The 19,142-nt window shown below is 43.5% G+C and overlaps 1 protein-coding gene across 1 annotated transcript in view; it reads left to right on the forward strand.

Annotated features, from left to right (window-relative positions):
- Positions 1-19,142, forward strand: part of grin1b (glutamate receptor, ionotropic, N-methyl D-aspartate 1b) — a gene marked incomplete at both ends in the record, with an annotated part of 67,060 nt that overhangs the window by 6,016 nt on the left and 41,902 nt on the right. The window contains 7 exons of the mRNA XM_080765779.1: positions 2,421-2,555; positions 4,735-4,911; positions 7,025-7,087; positions 10,245-10,342; positions 11,945-12,066; positions 15,885-16,059; positions 16,405-16,552. Coding sequence (XP_080621905.1) covers positions 2,421-2,555; positions 4,735-4,911; positions 7,025-7,087; positions 10,245-10,342; positions 11,945-12,066; positions 15,885-16,059; positions 16,405-16,552 — 918 coding nt within the window. The remainder of the gene's footprint in view (positions 1-2,420; positions 2,556-4,734; positions 4,912-7,024; positions 7,088-10,244; positions 10,343-11,944; positions 12,067-15,884; positions 16,060-16,404; positions 16,553-19,142) is intronic.

Genomic DNA, 19,142 nt, shown 5'->3' on the forward strand with positions numbered 1-19,142 from the left:
GTATAGAAACCAGCAGTGGTGGAAAGTAGCTAATTACATTTACTCAAGTACTGTACTTCAGTACAATTTTGAGGTACTTTTACTATGGAATATTTCCAAATTTCAGTACTCGTACTTCTACTCCATTACATGCCAGAGGCAAATATTGTACTTTTACGCCACTATAATTACAGTATTTGAAATCTTTAGTTAAAAAACACACACTTCCACTTCAGCCCTATACATTTCAGCCATTCGAAAATAGCCGATCTACAAGCTCACAATGTGATGGATGTGACGCATTGTGAGCCTGTAGATCTGCTATTTGACAGGGATGTTCGGACCAGTCTGTATTCTTTCACATGAAGGCTTTCATGTCACACATAGTGACACATGACCACCTGGTGGCCTCTTTGACAACTGCAACCAGCATGAAGCCAAATAGAGAATAGAAACACAACACAGTCAAATTACACGGACTTGTTACTTTGTGAGTTTGTCTGCGTGAACGCTCTCGTCCAATAATGCTTTGTAATGCTAATGCTTTTCCCTTCGTAGTATTGTCTTCCTTTGCAGTTTTTACCTCTGTTCTCGCTCCCCCTCCGGCCACTCGCCCCTCTCCTCTCCTCTCCTCTCCTCTCCTCTCCTCTCCTCTCCTCTCCTCTCCTCTCCTCTCCTCTCCTCTCCTCTCCTTTCCACTTAGCTCAACCCCCTCAGCCATGTCCCGTATTGATTCTTCATTTTTTTCACCTGTGTAGCCCTTGGTGTTTAAAGGCCCTTCATGGACACAGTATCTGACAGACTGACTGTGTTTCTGCAGCTATTTCACGTTTGTAGCTTGTTCTGGTGATTATTCTGTGACTACCCATGCGTGTCCCGTTCCTGTACCCAGGTCCCAGCCTGTCGGCAAGAAAACATGTTTTACCACACTCAGTATTTACAATTTTCATTACTTTTACTTCTATTCACAGATCCACTACACATCTCTGAGGCAAATATTGTACTTTTACACCACTACAATAATTTACAAACTTTAGTTACTTTGTAGATTTTGAATATTATTACTAAATACACATTACCCACATTCAGCCCTATATACTGTATGTTTCGGTAATTAAAAAATAGCCATTGTGAGCCTGTAGATCTGCTATTTTCAAAAGATTTATATACATTTTTATGCATTTGAAAACTTGTGAAACCGGATATTCTGCGCAATGAGTACTTTCTACTTTTGGTACTTTAATGTACATGTTGATGCCAATACTTTTGTACTTTTACTCAAGTCAATTTTAAGTATTTCTATTGATAATTTTACTTGAGTAAGAAACGTGAGCATTTTCTCCACCCCTGGGATTCACTTTAGCCATGTGCCATTTCACCACCCTGTCCTTCTATACTGTATGTGTGCAAGTGTGCATGTGTGTGAGGCTGTGAGCGAGCGTGCAAGTGTGCAGTGTGCGTGCGTGCGTGTGTGTGTGTGTGTGTGTGTGTGTGTGTGTGTGTGTGTTTGTTTGTTCTAAATGAGGCCAACATGGCGTTGTGTTGGTCAGCTGCTTTGTTGCCATGACAGAAAGAATCAGAGAGAGATTTTCTCTCTCTCTCTCTGTGTCAGGACAGAGGGATTACATGCCAGTGGATGATGATGTATATCAGCCCAGAGGGAGAGGGAGCGAGGGAATATGAGAGAGAGAATGGAATGACCACAAACACATCAGGGCTGTGCTTCAGGCAGTTCAGTTCAAAAGCTGAGTGAAAGGACCATGAAGGAGTAGAAAGGACTAGTTCATATAGTTCATTCAATTACTTTAATACAGTGTGTGTGTGTGTGTGTGTGTGTGTGTGTGTGTGCAGTATAGTTTCTGAGGTGCGTGCGTGCAACGTGCGTTCGGCGGTCTATAAAAAAAACGTATTTTATATCTTTCAGTTTGATAAACTACTATTTAAAAGTAAAGGCATTTGATGTCTTTCAATTTAATAAACTACTTTTTTGAACTAAAATAATGTAATGTCTTTCGGTTTGATAAAATACTGTTCATAAATAAAGTAAAGGGATGTTTTTCAGCTTCATACACTGCTGTTTAGAAGCTTGTTCCACAAACAGCACGAGTGTGCTGTTTGTGGAAATATCTGAAACCCTTTACTTGCCTTTTTTTTGTGGTAAAAGCGCTCAAACTTTGTTCTTTCCTGCCTTGATCCCCCCCTTTCTTATTCCCTTCTTTGTTTTCTTGAAAAAATCACACAATGGGAACTATACACAAACACAAATTTCACCCACTTTTTCACCCACGCTGTGTGTGTGTGCATGTGTGTGCGTCCATGCGCCCCATAGCGATGATTTGATTTAGTCACTTCACACAAGTGTGATTTGTTTTTTTTAAACTGTGATGTGACAATGAAGCTGATTAATAACTAATAAATAATAATGGTTTGTATGTCTCCAGGTTTATGCCATCCTGGTCAGCCACCCGCCCCAGTCCAACGACCATCTCACCCCCACGCCAGTGTCCTACACGGCGGGTTTCTACAGGATCCCTGTGGTGGGACTGACCACACGCATGTCCATCTACTCCGATAAGGTACCTGATGGAGCTCATTACATCACTGGTTCCCAAACACAATATGGGTCGGGATTGTTATGGGTCCCTTTATTTTTGGTTTCCTACATTTTGTTTTGCATTATTATTATTTCAACACATTTTCAAAAAACATTCCCAAAAAAGGATATTTTTTCATGAATTAAAATCAAATTACTTTTTCATACATTTTCTGAAATAAAAGAAAATCTATCTATGAATGCTCCATGTCTCTGTACGTCTGTCTGTACGTACGCGTGAACGGCTGTAATGCACGTAACTCGAGAACCGTTCGCCCAACCGGCATCAAATTCGACACACACATTCCACACCTCCACAGGGAGTGCAGTGCCCGGTGTCGGAGAAAGAACCACCCACGGTAGTGACAACATAAACTTCAAACAGCCGAAAGATCAGCTGTCAACCTCGCACCAGCCCTTTTAGGGTAATATCATTCAATGGCCTTTGATGCTACGTGGGTGCACAGCATGCATAATGTTTTGTTGATGCTTTGATTTTATTGTGTCGTACAGCACTTTGGTCAATCTCGATTTAAATGTGCTCTATAAATAAAGCTTGATTTGATTCGATTATAGCTAAAATAGGCGATCCACAAGCCCACAGCACGGCAGTGCTTGTGGCCAGTTATATTTAATTGTTGTAGTAGGGCAAAGTAAATTGTGCCTAAGTGGTTAAAAAAAGCTTAAAGCTTAAAGAGCCACTAGAGCTCCCCTAGTGGTGAACAAAGTAGGGTTTATGATAGACCTGCCTTCATCATCATACTTATCACCACCAGAAGCTGCTGCATCATTGTGTTCACCATCATGGCTGACATCGTCATCATCATCATCATCATCACCACCACCCCCACCCCCACCCCCACCACCACCACAACAGGTAGGTGTGTTTCCTCTGAAGTCACAGAAACATTACAGAATAGAGATGAGATGAGATGAAGTGATACTAGGAAGTTGAATAGAAGGACTCTCAGCGTTCGATTCCCGCTGTGGGTGCTGGGGGCGTGTTCTCTCTTCGCTTCATGGTCGTAGAACGCAGTACCACGCTGTGGTACCAAACAAAATGTGACGTGGACGCGCAGGTACGGAACGGAACAAACGGTGCACACGCATGCATGCTAGAACACATCCCCCTAGATTTAAGTCAGACGCACCTAACCTCGCATCACCAGACGCACCAAGTACCCATGGTCTAGGTTTTCTGGCGTTGGGTGACTCTTACAGCTTAGATTTTACATTTTGGGAAAGTCAAAAACAGTAGAGGAGAAGCATCAGGAACAGACCTACTAGCCTACATAATCTAAGTATATGTAGGATAATGACAGGAAATAATGTAAAGAAATAATGATGACTCTCATCTTTAAATCACATGAAAATACCAGTATACCATATGTTATTCCAGGAGAATAGAAAATGTATTAAAAACATTCATCACATACAGTAGATCCATTCATCATTCAACGGGTCGCCAGAAAGACCAAATGGAACTACAGGGGCTCAGACAGCCCGTTAATTATTGCGTTTTAAAATATTTACGCGCTTTAAATTAATGTCATTCATTAGCATTGACAGTTTGCTGCAGAGTCCTCCAGGAAAATCTGGAGGATGTGACAGGAAAGTGATGAAGCTGAACTGAGAATGATATAATGCATGCCATATTGCCAAATTGAAACAATTCATATTTTTTTCAAATGACAACATACTCTCAATCCATAATATATGGATGTTCTTGTTCCATTTATCTTCAACTTCTAGTTTTGGTTCTGCTTCTGGCTCCAATGGGGTTCCTTTTTAATTACTCACTGTTCTTTATCTGATCCTGCCTGTCATTTTGGTATCCATCTAATTATCTCTGCTCTCCCCCCGCTCCTCTCTCCTCTCTGACACAATCATCTCTCAAATCTACATTTGATTTTGTCGACCATACATTTTTTTGTCGGGTCTTGATGGCATTGTAATGGTTGATTTGGTTCAGTTGGTTGCCTGCTGAAAATAGCAGATCTACAAAATCCAACACCCGTTTTTGTCAGCGAAGAAAAGTAGTCGACAAACATTTTTGACGTAATTAACACTGATGCACACAATCAATATGTTATCAATATTAATCTCATAGAAGTCTACTCTCTCCACAATTTCTCTTCTCTTCTCTTGTCTTCTCTTCTCAGAGTATCCACCTCTCCTTCTTGCGTACGGTTCCTCCGTACTCCCAACAGGCTCAGGTCTGGTTTGACATGATGCGGGAGTTTCGCTGGAACCACATCATTCTGATCGTCAGTGACGATCACGAAGGACGCGCCGCTCAGAAACGACTGGAGACGCTGCTGGAGGAGAGAGAGACCAAGGTGAGACAGCCACCTGTCTGCCCTGTTTGATAGAAGACACAACCGTACACACTCTCTGTATGTGTGTGCATATTTAATAGTGGTGTCTATGTGATTCTGTTTCATGAATTCGCTCATCCATGCGTTCACTCTAGCCCTGCCCCTCATACCCCCTGGCTTTGATATTCTTTCAAAGCAACTTCTCTTTTGGCCTTTCTGTCATCATGTCTATTTGTCGTCTGTCTGTCTGTCTGTCTGTCTGTCTGTCTGTCTGTCTGTCTGTCTGTCTGTCTGTCTGTCTGTCTGTCTACAAAGCCGTCTGTCAGTCTGTCTGTCAACCTTCTTGTCTGTCAGCATATGTCTCTCTGTCTGTCTGTCAAACCACCTGTCAGTCTGCCTGTCAGTGTATCTGTCTGTCTGTTGTTCAGCGGTGGTAATATATTGAATTTAAACTTCTCCAATGGTTAGCCACAAATGCTACAGACTGACAAGGAATGATTCCAGCAGTGAGAACGATTCATTCTGAATCCAGAGCGATTCTGAAAAAGAAGCATATTATTAATGGGATAGTGGTGGATGTTTTTATTTATGCAGTGGTACCGCTGCATAAATAAGTATATCTTTCTGGGAGCATCAAGACGGTGCACAAACCATCTTTCTCTCTACATTGTTATTCATTCTTACGGATGTGCATGCACCTCTTGACCGTCCGCTGTAGCTGTCTGTCTGTCTGTCTGTCTGTCTGTCTGTCTGTCTGTCTGTCTGTCTGTCTGTCTGTCTGTCTGTCTGTCTGTCCTTCCACCTCATGTCAAGACTGTGTTTCCATCTCTACAGCACAACAAGGGAGCTAAGGGCTGGAGCCGCAAACATATCTAGCACACACGTGCACACACAAGCACGCACACATATTCAAAACACACATTCAACACATTCAACACAAACACACTACAGGGAGTGAGAGATATACAGTGTCAAGAAAAGAGAGAGAGTGTGAGAGAGAGGTATTACTGTGTCTTGTGTAAATTTAATGAGATTAACAGGCTAAATTATGTCAGCCTGCACTGACTGGGGCTATCAGGAGTGGAAAGCACGCTCAACTATTTTACCCAAGTAAAAGCCCTGTTACTTTGATGAAATTGTACTTAATTTAAATTACTTAATCAGTCAATCAAATCAGTAGATGCTCTGGGTTCAATAATGGATAGATCTAGGATAGATAGATGCCCTGGATTCTTTAACAATTCCTGTATAGGAGTCAGACACACAAGAAAAGACTGTTACAGTCAAAAGAGTAATTGCAATTTGTTACTTTTCACCGTCCAGATGAACAGGACGCAATAGAGAGATAGAATACACTTTCACTATCAAGTTTTTGTAGAGCACATTTCAGCAATTCAAAGGGCTTCCAACAAAACATTAACAGCATTAAAACAACGTGCAAAAGAAACACACTACAAAAGGACAATTGAATACGGTTGAAAATAGCTATTAAAAAGTCAAGAGAATAGAAAATAACTAATAATAAGAATGAGAACTACAGTGCAGCAAAATAAACGAATAAAACAAAACTCAATAAAAGGCAGAAACAGAAAGCCTTATGGCAGTTTGTTCTAGATTTTTGGTGCATAAACATACTTGGATGTTGTCATAAATGTGACATTATTCATCGTCACTACTTTGATACATTTTGTCATAATCTAAATATAACGCCTCCTACTGTATGTCAAGTCGGCTTACATGTATCTACAGAACAGTATACATTTATAACATCTGCTATATCAAGTCCCGAGTGTTTCAGAACACTAACAATCATACAGACAGGATTGATGTGTATTTTTAGCTCCCAGGTCTTGACTTTCGTTCCATGTAATGGTACTTCTAATTTGAAACGAGTCCGAAGGACAGATAAAAGGACAAAGAGACAGACAGTCAGGCAAACAGACAGACAGACCGACAGACAGTCAGACCGACAGACAGGCTGTCTCTCTGATGTGTTTGCGTGCCCCAGCCTCGCTTGGCGTTCCGAAAAAGTGGAGTTTTGTTGGAATGCTGCTGTGCCTCCTCATCTCTGACTGTCTATATAATCTTTTCCTGTGTCTGCATTATTTTCTCTGTTGCACCCATTGCCCATCAGACTAAAAACAGGAACTATGAAAACCAAGACCAACAGAACTATGACTTCAGGAGAGGACCTAAGGTATACTTGCATGGTCAATGCACGCCGCCCAAAACCAACTCTCTGAGCTAGCTATAGCTACCCGGTTAGCAAACAGCAGTCAGCCCACAGCACTTCTCCCAGAGATAAACTCTATATCCTGGTGGCACGTCTTCTTTAAACCTTTTTGGTTTTTGGTTATTTATGATTTCTTCCACGCACTGAGAATGGATTTTTCACCACTAGCCAAGAAAGACGCCCTCTCCTCTCCTCTCCTCTCCTCTCCTCTCCTCTCCTCTCCTCTCCTCTCCTCTCCTCTCCTCTCCTCTCCTCTCTTGTTTGTGTGTAAAAGGGGTAGAGCTGCACTGCCCTGCAGGTTCCTCACCTCCTCTCCTCCCTTTTTCTTTATTTTCTTCGTTTTGGGGATTGAACCACCATCTCCTCTCCTCCTCCTCCTGCTCCTCGTCACTTCATCCCCTCTTCTCCTCCTCCTCTCCTTGTCCTCCCCACTTGTCTTTTTGTTGAGTTGCGGTTGCATCAGCGCTCCTCTCAACGTGCACGCCCTCCTGGTTGGACTCTGACAGCGTCTCCGTTTGCATGTGACCCTCCCCACCCACCCCTTGCCCTTCAGCTTCCATTCGGCAGATCTTGGAATCATGAATTTTCTTTCTCCATTTCCCCCCAGATGAGAGGCCGCATGGTTGGAGGTACTGGGTGGGGTGGGTGGTTGATCGAGGGTGGTTGGTTATTGGTAGTGGGTGGCTGGGTGGGTGGGTTGGTTGGTTGGCTGGTTGGCTGGGTGGGTGGGTGGGTGGGTGGGTTGGTTGGCTGGGTGGGTGGGTGGGTGGGTTGGTTGGGTGGGTGGGTGGGTGGGTGGGTTGGTTGGTTGGTTGGCTGGGTGGGTTGGTTGGCTGGGTGGGTGGGTGGGTGGGTGGGTTGGTTGGTTGGTTGGCTGGGTGGGTGGTTGGTTGATTAGTTGGTGATGGTGGAAGGTGCTTAGTTGTTGGTGGGGGGTGGTTTTTGGTATTTCGTGATGGCTGTTATTGGATGGTGGGTGCATGGTCGGGACGGGTGGGTATTGGTAGTGGGTAATTCGTGGGTGATGGTTGTTGTTGGTGCGTGTTTAGATGTTGGTTGTAGAAATCAAAAAATATGTAGTTGATTAAAAAACTATCTTCTCCAGAAGATTACCAAGGAAATGGGGGGTTGGAAATGGGCCTAGTGTCCAGTAATTGCTAAGATCAGCAGCATCAAGATTGGGTGGTTAGGGCGGGGGGGTGGAGCTTTAGTTGGAATAGGGTCACATAATAATTCATGTTTCTAATGGAGATGCCTTTCCACTAATGAACTCAAAAGGATGTAATCCTATACGTGGGTTATTGGACAGGCAAATCCCAGGGAGTTGCTAAAGCAAGGTTAAAAATATCAGCTCTAATATGATTATTTTTTTGTTTCTCCTTAAGAAATGCAGCACCTAACCTCACATCTAAGAGCTAATGCTTGAAAGACTGTTAATAGTGGGAAAAAAAGGACGTTATTGTTGTTTTGGTTTCCATCTTTAAGAAATTACCTTGTCTCTCCTTTCTAATTATTGTAGATCAATAACTGTCCTTTAAAACGTGGACAATTATGGACATTTTTGTACTCTTCCTCCACCGTCACTCAGCATTTCTTTTCAGGTGGCCATGGTCAACATTTGGAAACATTTTGTCCGTGGTACAGGTCAGGAACAACTGTATCTTATTTTTTTTGTTAAAATCATCAACACGGTCATCAGCTTGAAATACACAAAGTGGTAATTGGAAGGATTCAAACAGGAAGTCCTTGCCAGAATTGTGCAAACTGCTGCTGCCCTGGGCCTGGCAAAGCTCAAGCCCCCCAAGGAAAGACAAAAACATCAGTATGGCATCAAAAGTGAAACTACTCACTCGTCATCTCAATCTTTCTATGTATATACTGTATACTGCACAATGCTGTAAAGAGTGCTACAGCTAGACTCATAGGTATCTCGTACGCCCAACACATCACTAACAAGGAAGCTCTGCAAAAGACCAGCCAAGTCATTGGCCACATCACCAGATCCTCAGGTCCTGGCAAAGACCATTCTTCAAGGCATCCTACAAGGCAGGAGGAGACATGGAAGACACAAGACAAGATGGGAAGGTAACATCGGAGAATTATGAGGCAATGAGAGCTGCCGGACGGAGAGTGATGGATGGAGAGAGCTGGTCAACAGATCGTCTGTGGTTCCCTGGCACTCAACAACCCTCCAGGGTTATAGGGTAGATAGATGACGTGAAGGTGAAGTAGATGACAACCAACAACGAGTTAGAAAATAAAAAGCTAGGCCATGATTTTAAATAAAATCATTAATATAAAAGATGGAGCTCAAGTGTCAGGGGCTCTGTCAGGGCTTTCTAGCTGCATTTTTTCACCCAGTGTCAATTATATATGTAATCCTGGGCGCTATACTCCCTCTGCCAACCTGGGGAGAGCAACGGACTGACCTCATTCTATGCATTTCATCTGACAAGGGGGAATTCCTCCGGTTGGACGTAGTGCGCAGAAGGAACACATTATTCCAACCAGTTCCTTCCCCCTCCATAAGGCACCGGCCAGGGGGAGGCAGTGGTTGTTGGTAGGTGGTTCGTTGGTGGTTGCTCTGCCCCCCTTCCCCAAAAGGACCACAATGGAAACAAGACTACAGGCTTTCTTGTGAATTTATCATTTTGAATTCATTTTCAATAAAGTGCTCAATCAATCAGTTGTTGGGTGGAAGGTAGTTGGTGGTTGATGGGTGGTTGTTTGGCGTAGTTGGGTAGGTGGTTTGGTGGTGGTTGGTTGGTGGTTGGGCTTGTCGGTTGTTTGTGATTGGTTGGTTGGTGTTTGTTGAAGTTGGCTTTTGGTTGTTGGTGGTTGGATGTTGATATTTGGTTGGTTGGTTGTTTGTTGGAGTTGGCCATGGCTGGTGGGTGGTGGTCTGTGGGAGGGAGCCGGGCTCTGACAGTGAACAGCTGATCATGTGTTGTCCTCCATGTGTCCTGTGTGGTGTTTTCTTTTGCTTTGGTGTGACCTGTGTTCCTGCAACTTGACCTGTCCTCCTGCGGCGGTGCGACCCGTCTTCCTGTCCTCCTGCCATGCGACCTGTCGCCCTGCGCTGTGATCTGTCTCTCTGCATGGGGGCCTGTCTGTCGTCCAGGCCGAGAAGGTGCTGTTGTTCAGTCAGGACACCAACCTCACAGCTCTGCTACTGGAGGCCCGAGACCTGGAAGCTCGAGTCATCATCCTGTCTGCTAGGTCAGTACACCTGTCTACTGCATGTCTCCTGTCTTTATATTTAGAGGAAGATGTAGGTTTAAAAATATATATATAAATAAAATCACACCCGTGTGAAGTGAGGGGCGCTCTTATCATCATACATCATCATTCATCATCTCATTCCGGCCAATCGCAATTTGCGTCTTCACTTTTCTGCCCTCACTTTTTATTCTTAATTTGTACTTTGCTCAGCCAATGAAATCATCTCAATTCCATGCTCAGCCAATCAAACCATCGCTATGTGAAAATCCTTGCATGTGCACACGAGTGTCCCCCGAATCGGACACCCCCAGTTATAAATTGCCCTCTGCGCCCTTGGCTTTAAAACTGCCTGGTTTTAGAAGAAATCCGATATCTCAAGCTGGTCAAAAGGAAAAAATCGAGTGGTGCAACTCCCCTCTCTCTCCTCTCTCTGTCTCTGTCTCTCTCTCTCTCTCTCTCTCTCTATGCACGCACGCAGCATTCATGTGTGTTGCTGTGCTAGGCTAACGTTACTACAGTGCCCCTACTGGCCCATACTGGTACATACTGGTGCTCATTAACGTCACATAGGTGAACAACACATAGACACATAGACACGGACATTGCTGTTCCTTGGAGTGGTTGCACCACTCAAAAACGAAAGAAAGAAAATAGATGCATGATGGATTAATGGATTTATGTTATGAAAACCACCCTCTTGTGTCTTAAACAATGTAGTCTAGACGCTTTGTAGCTTTCTCTTTGAACCTCAGTAGCAGTTAGGTGAGTCATTAATTATGTCAATTATATCACGGTGAAGAGTCTGCACACAGCCGTAGCCTGTGGGTTATTGTGCAATAATCACTTTAAACACTTTAACGTTTCGCCATGACCAACGTCTTTTCTATTCTACGGTTCTACCCTTGAAACAGGGTGTCTACATTTTAAAGAACAATGTGCATAATGTACACCCTTGACTTCTTTAATAGTCCATTATCTAGAGCACATGCGTATCTTTTTAAAGATAATTATAGGCCTGTGGAAATTACTTGGAGAAATGACTTGGAGTTATGGAGAAAATGAAGTTCTCCATAACTGCTGAAAAGGCAGCTGTATGGGCACAATGAAGTTATGCTGAGGTAGTTTAAATTTCCAAAATGGCAGTTTATAAGATATTAGATGGACTGAAGAAAATCAAAGAGTTCCACAATGGAAAATAAAGACTAAATGAGAAAAAGCGGTTGCGCATCAGCAATGGTTTTCAGTGGAGTGCCAAACCCAAATCCAGTATACATCAAAAAATTGGAATTAAAAAAACAACGCGTTTCGGCTATGCAGCCTTCATCAGAGCATTGTAAAAAAACGGTACCAATTCAACAAAGAATCTATAATCAGATTAAATAATAACAAAAAAGGTTGTGCAACTAAACTGTATTGTTTAAATAATTTCTTCTTTGGCTGCATATACTGTAAGCTAAATTTTGTGTGTGTGTGTGTGTGTGTGTGTGTGTGTGTGTGTGTGTGTGTGTGTGTGTGTGTGTGTGTGTGTGTGTGTGTGTGTGTGTGTGTGTGTGTGTGTGTGTGTGTGTGTGTGTGTGTGTGTGTGCGTGCGTCACACAGTGAGGACGAGGCTGCGTCGGTCTATAAAGCAGCGCGCCACCTCAACATGACAGGTTCTGGGTACGTCTGGCTGGTCGGAGAGAGAGAGATGAGCGGAAAGGCCCTGGCTGAGGCACCAGATGGTAGGAACGCACACACCCTCCACCATCTCCAACCTTACATCTCCACCCCGCCTGCCCTGCTGTTAGATCATATGGCAGACTCTCTCTCTTTCTCTCTCCCTCTCTCTCTCTCTATCTCTCTCTATCTCTCTCTCTCTCTCTCATTGGCTCGGTTTCCATCCAAATGTTCCAAAAAGTCAGCAAAAAATGCATCGGTGCATGTTCCCATGACCTGTTGTGCAAACATTCAGTGCGCAACAACACGATTATGTCATCAACGGAACACCAGCCAAGCAGTTATTATGGAATAGTTTGGGTTGAGGGTAAATGACCAGCCCCTCTAACAGGTGTACAGCACAGATTACCAGAAACTGCCAACTGGTAGAAAATGTTGTCAATAAACCTAAAACTGTTGTTAGGTCACCGGCAAGTCATCATTAATTTTATTAAATGCATCGGCTTCCTTTATCGCATCTTCTGTCCAGCATTTCTACGTCAACCAAGTGTTATAAGGTTTTAAAAGCCATATTTATTCCATTAAGGTTTTTCACTTGAAAACAGATGGATGGAGACCCATTTTCTGTCTCTGTCTCTCTCTATCTCTCTCACATAATGATGACATCTGTACTCATCATAGCTAACACATCGGTGTGCGTTGTGTTCCTCTTTCTGACGCGTTTGAACGTTTAAACATCCCAAACAGACCAACATGTTTAAAGGTTCCAAACGGTGTTTATTCTGTGAAACGTTGTGGCTTTAAATGTCTAACATCTTTCTGTTTGTTTTCATTTTTATAGTGTGTGTCGTCCGCCCGCTCGCCAACCTCTTCTTTCAGTAGACAAGCCAATAACACGCCTAGAACCTGTACTTTAGGCCTATACGTCTAGTCTTGGTTCACAGCATTTACAGAAGCAGGGATACACATGAGTTTGAATCAAGTTTATGATTTATTACATGGGGTGGGCTGTGTCCCACCACATGTAAATGCTAGGGGGTAAGTAGCCTACATTTGCCAGGCAGAGTTGCTACAGCAACAACGCCCCAGCTCACATGCTCACTCACACACAATGAAATCTGTGTGAAACGCAATGGTAAGACTCCGCCGTCGCTTCCTGTTTTCCTGTCTGAAGCTCTGCCCTGGTCAGTAGAAGCCACACCCTTTTCAACACAGTGTTTTCTGCCTCCAGCTGGTGGGGGGGGTATTTGCGCAGGATGACTCAGCTAGCCAGAGAACTCATTAGCATTGACCAAATGACAGTTCTAATGTTAGCATTCTTTTACTGTACTGAATTAGATGGGTCACAGGACTCAGCATAAAATGTTAACCCTGAGGTCCCTATTTTGGCCATGCCCTATAGCTAAAAACGTAATAAAATAAATACCAATAGCAATAAAATGTTTGAAAATAAAACATCTACAAGCTCACAAAGTGTTAAGATGCAATTTCTTTTTTTGAAAATGTTTAGAATTTTGAATTGATCAGCCAGATAACTGAAAACACTGGCAAGATCATGCCTTAATATCACCAGGATTTTAATTTATATAACAATTTTACGCTCCTAAAATGGATGGTTGGAAACGATTAATTATGTTCAGGATTATGGTCATTAAAATGGCTGAATGGCGTTCAGTATAGCTTATTATAACCAATAGGTCTGCGTCACATTCAATCTGCTGTGTAGTTCCCTGGCTAGCTGGCTGATCTTCAACATCTCCAGCTGTTAGCTAATATTGTAGAGGGCTAGCCTGTGCGCGCTACAAAACAGCATGTCCTTCTTAACACATCTGTGCATCAGTACTTTTCAACAGAGCACTGCTGTTCTGTTAAAAAGAAACATGGAATGTGTTACACCCTGAACTGATGATAAATGATAGAAAGGAAATGGTTCATGTGCAGTGGCTTTACACTGCCGAGAATCACTGGGCTCGTATAAAATGGTTTCAAAAGATACCAGGTTTTTTTTCACAGAAGCACAGAAGTATTGATACAGTAGCCTATACTAGATCACATGGCTTTGATGCAACAGTTCCACATACATTGTTCTGTATGACCGCACAGACAAAGAGAAGAGCTATTTTCCTATTGTTAGGGTTTATAGTTAATCTTAACCTAGCCGGTTATGTGTTATTAAAGCATATTATTCACTTCTGTACAAAAACATCATTACATTGGGTAGAGTAGTAAATAAAAGCCGTCAAAGTATTTTGTGATGAAACCATTTTAGAGGAGCTCCAAAGTGGTGACCATTTTTGATTCAAGCCAGGTTCCTTTCCATACACTCATGTTATTGCCTGCATTGGTAATCCAGCCAGCCAGAAACCAGTGTGTTAGCACTTTTTAGCATTCCACATTTAAAGCAATGGATCCAGCTACAGTTGCTACTACTCAGCTCAGTGCTCCCTCAACCTTAACCCTGAATCCCAACCGTAGCCTAATCCCAAATTGAACCCTAACCCTGAATCCCAACCGTAGCGTAGCCTAATCCCAACCACAACCCTATTACTATAACCCCAACACCTACTTACCTTAACCCCAGCAACTCCCCTAAAATGAGTGAACATAATGGCTGACGTCCCCTATATATCGTCTTGATCTACAAGCTAACAATGTGTCGCATCACAATACGTTGTTAGCTTGTAGATCAATACTGGTCGGCAAGTGACACGTCATGCCACGTGGTAAGGCTCACGCATACTCCAGTTTTAGGTGATAAACTAACCGCAGTGGTTATTAATTTAAACAGAGATATTGGGGTGAGCGGTGAGTTGCTTATCACTGCGGCTCAGTGACGTCATGTTGTTGTTTTCCCAACCACTGCGGTGAGTATGTTATATAAAGTATAGTATGGGTGAGCCTTTAAAGTGCAACCATTATGCAGCTTGCAGTAGGCTACTTGTTTTAAAGAGGAATCCCAACATTGCTAATCAATTGTTTGTCTAGCTGAATTATGGGTGCAGACAGTTGTTAACAATATGCCAGTGTTTGGTTAGGAAGCATTGTCTCAGGGTCGTTCTGGGAGGGCAACGGGTTGTTGTCGTCACTTTTTCAGAGGGTAGCATCTTTCTCCTTGCATGAGGTCCCGTGATGCTACAGACCCACCAGCCTAGCATGCTAGCCTGACGCCTCACACCCGCGTGTGTGCGTGCCCGTGTGTGTGTGTGCGTGCGTGAGTGTGCCTCCCTCACACTGTAATGATTCTTATTAGCTCTGCAAGCGGCGGGGCTCTAAGGACTGCCTGTGCCGTTTAATCGATCCAGCACTTTAGTCCCAAAATAGTTATTAAAGAAACATATCCATGGATGGAATTGACTGTGCACCTTCACGATCCCCAGAGAATGAACCCTACTTATTTACTGAACCGATGGCATTTCCTCTATAGCACCACCCTTAGGCCAAAATGCCAATTTTGCATGCATTATAATCTAATAAGCAGATTGTAAGATGAAACCTACTGATTTTGATCACGCCTCTTTTCTCTCGAGCCACCCTTCCTGTTTTAAAGGCACTTTGTAGCTTTTTAATTAGGCTATGGGACTTACAATACGTGTTAATCCTTGAATGATTATGAACAAATATATGCGTAACACCCCTGTCACACCCTTGGCACCCTTTTTTAGCAGCAATGGCCTCTAGGGCTCGCCAGTGGGGCTTTTAGATTCTTTCAGTCGTAAATCAGAATCTATTTGTAGATTTCTTAAAAAAAAAAGAAACTTGTGGGTCTGCTAATGTTAATTACAATGAAATGTTATTCAACTATTTTAACTATGCTAATGTCTTTGGGAACGTGAGTGTGTGTCTGTGTCCACAGTGTGTGACCCGTCTCTCTCTCTGGTGCCAGGTCTCCTGGGGTTACAGCTGATAAACGGTAAGAACGAGACGGCTCATATCACGGACGCAGTGTCGATCGTGGCCCTGTCCCTACAGGAGCTCTTTGAGAAGGAGAACATAACCGAACCTCCCCGAGGATGTGTGGGAAACACCAACATCTGGAGAACCGGACCACTTTTCAAACGGTCAGTAGGATGATGATAATACAAAATAATTAATAATAATATAATATAATATTGATATGATAATAATGATAATAATTTACTGTAATTTTGGGCTTGTATCACTTTTTACAGTTACAAATTGCTTCAACAACATAAAAGTTGTTTTAATAAAAGCATATTAAAGAGAAAGATAATAAAACATACTAAAAGAGTATAAACAGATCAAACACGAAATCAGGAATTAAAAGCGAGTCTATAAATGTGCAGTGCACACACACTGCTACGGTTGTAGAGGTGAGGTCATGTACTAATGCCACCACGTCACAACACAAGCTGACAGTTTGTGGTTCTGTGATTGGTCGTCAGGGTGCTGATGTCATCCAAGTACGCAGACGGCCTGACAGGGAGGATCGAGTTCAACGACGATGGAGACAGACGCTTTGCTACCTACAGCATCATCAACCTGCAGAAACCTGGCAGACTGGTGCAAGTAGGAGTCTACAATGGGTCACAGGTAAGGTTAACACTTTGACTGCAGCCTGGTGGCCACAAGTGGTAATAGCTTGCGCGGGCCAGAATTGGGGAGATTACTACTCAAGTGCTTCCGTTTTCCCCGCTCGCAGGAGTCTCACAGACCTCCATTGCAAGGATAACGTTAGCATAAGATCACACTAAATATCTTTCTCGAGAAACGTGCAGGGGAGAGAAATGCGTTGCCTAGCAACCGGCTCAGGACAAAAAGTAGTTTTTTAGCTGCGCCATTTCAGGCCCATATAAAGCCTTATATACGTCAGTCACAGACAACTGATGGCTATTAAAACACGTATATACAGTATACGTCAATAGCAGTAAACGCTATTTTGAAATGGTCGAAATGTAAATAGGGCTGAAGTGGTTAATGTATGTTTTTTAATAATAATCAAAATCTACAAAGTATCTAGTATATATAATATCTGGATCCGAGATGTAGTGGTGTAGTAGAAGTGAAAGTATTGGAAGTTGGAAATACTCAAGTAAAGTACAATACCTCTAAATTGTACTCAAGTACAGTACTTTACACCACTGCATGTGATGTATCAGCCGAGCCCATCATGCATCCTGCACTCGTTAGAAAGCATTCCACATCAACCGTCCAAGCGGCACATTCCCTGTGGGTGTTTGTCTTGTCTCCCGTGGGTGCTCGGCTCACGCTGCCGGGCACCCATGGGATCGTTGCCTAATATGCTACCAGGACCTCTGGGACTGCTGGTTTTCTATCCCATAAGGGAGGGCAGGGGTTAAGTGTATTCCTGTAATCCTAGAAAGATCACACACACACGCACGCACCCACCCACCCACCCACGCATGCACGCACGCACACACACACACACACACACACACACACACACACACACACACACACACACACACACACACACACACACACACACACACACACACACACAGACAGACAGACATGATCTGCTAGGTCTCATAGTAAGTGCTCACTGCATTCGCTACTAATAACTAAATAACTGGACATTATGTACTTCTCTCTGCTATACCTTTCTGAAATGAAACTTTATTCATATTAATATTATACTTATAGGAAATGTATCAAATCAATGAATGAAAGCCCTGCATGCAGACGGCTGTTATTGTTAGTGTCCAGATGGAATGATCGGGTCGCTGCAATTTGTTGGGCATTTTAAGCAGAGGATATTAAACTGAATCTATTTAGCAGGGGATGGGGGGGGGGGGGGGGGAGGGATGAGTAAAAAAGAGTGTGTGTGTGTGTGTGTGGGGGGGGGGGGGCGTATGAATGTTTAAGGAGGTGTGCATGCATGCGTGTGTGTGTGTGGGAGCAGCTGGTGTGTCATGGATTGACTTAACCCTTGTCACTGTGATGGCCTTTGTGTCTCGTGCGCACTCAAAGGAGAGGACAGATGTCCCCGATAAGAGAGGGACACACCCCCGCCCTGTCCGTCCCCCTCCCCGACGGAGGGACACACCCTCGGCCCTGTCCCCCTCCTGACAGCCCCGTTACTGGGACAAGGGACCCTCAAACCAGTTAACGCACGCTCAAGTTTTAACTCCTCGGCTCGCGCTGCATGGTGTTTATTATTTATTACACATGCCTGCACTCACGCACGCAGGCAGGCACACACACACGCAGGCAGGCAGGCAGGCACACACACACGGCAGGCAGGCAGGCAGGCACACACACACACACGGCACGCAGGCAGGCAGGCAGGAAGGCACACGCACATGACACACTATAAAACATGAACTCTGGCTGAGCATTGGCTTATTATGACATTACAAGATTACAAGAAGATCCTAGACTAGTTAAGGGGAAACTTCACCCTTTTTGCTAAAGAAATATATATGTTAATGACGTTTAGATTTTAGAACACTTTATTGCAGTTTTTATGTGTGTAATAATATCTGCTTTTGGATATTTTATATTTTAGCAGTGAGCCCTGCAGTGTCTCTGATGTCATGGATGCTTGGCTCACTTTCTTCTTCCTGGACTACATGTTGTCTCAGTAAGACAGCCCTCCCCCTATATCCACAAGGAGGAGCAGTGCACCAAAGAATTATGGGAATTGTAGTCCAGGGAGGAAGTATAGCCCTGTGTCGATGACATCAGAGACATGCTGGCCTCACTGCTAAAGTCTCAAATATCTAAAACCACATATTACACACATAAAGAAATTGTTCTAAATCTTCTAAACGTCATTAACATATATGGATGGATATGGATCGATCAGTGGAGGACCCAAAATGTGTATAATTTGGCCGCGGACCCCCATCTGAAAAGGCTTTGTGACAGGAGAAGAGAACATTAAGTGTAAAAAAACAAACAACAACAAAACTAATGAAATAAACACAGCATGGCTGTGATGTGGTATCATCTGGGACCCCCTGGAGCCCCCCCCCCCAACCCCCAAGGACCCCTGGGGGGGGTCCCCGTACCCCACTTTGAGAACCACTGAATTTAATTGACGGACGGATGGATAGATGCATGTTTAGGAGGACAGACAGACAGACAGATAGATGGATGGATGGATGGATGGATAGAAGGACAGACAGACAGACAGACAGACAGACAGACAGACAGA

This window comes from Protomyctophum bolini (assembly GCF_963924005.1).
Source record: "Protomyctophum bolini genome assembly, chromosome: 6".
NCBI classification, from domain to species: domain Eukaryota; kingdom Metazoa; phylum Chordata; class Actinopteri; order Myctophiformes; family Myctophidae; genus Protomyctophum; species Protomyctophum bolini.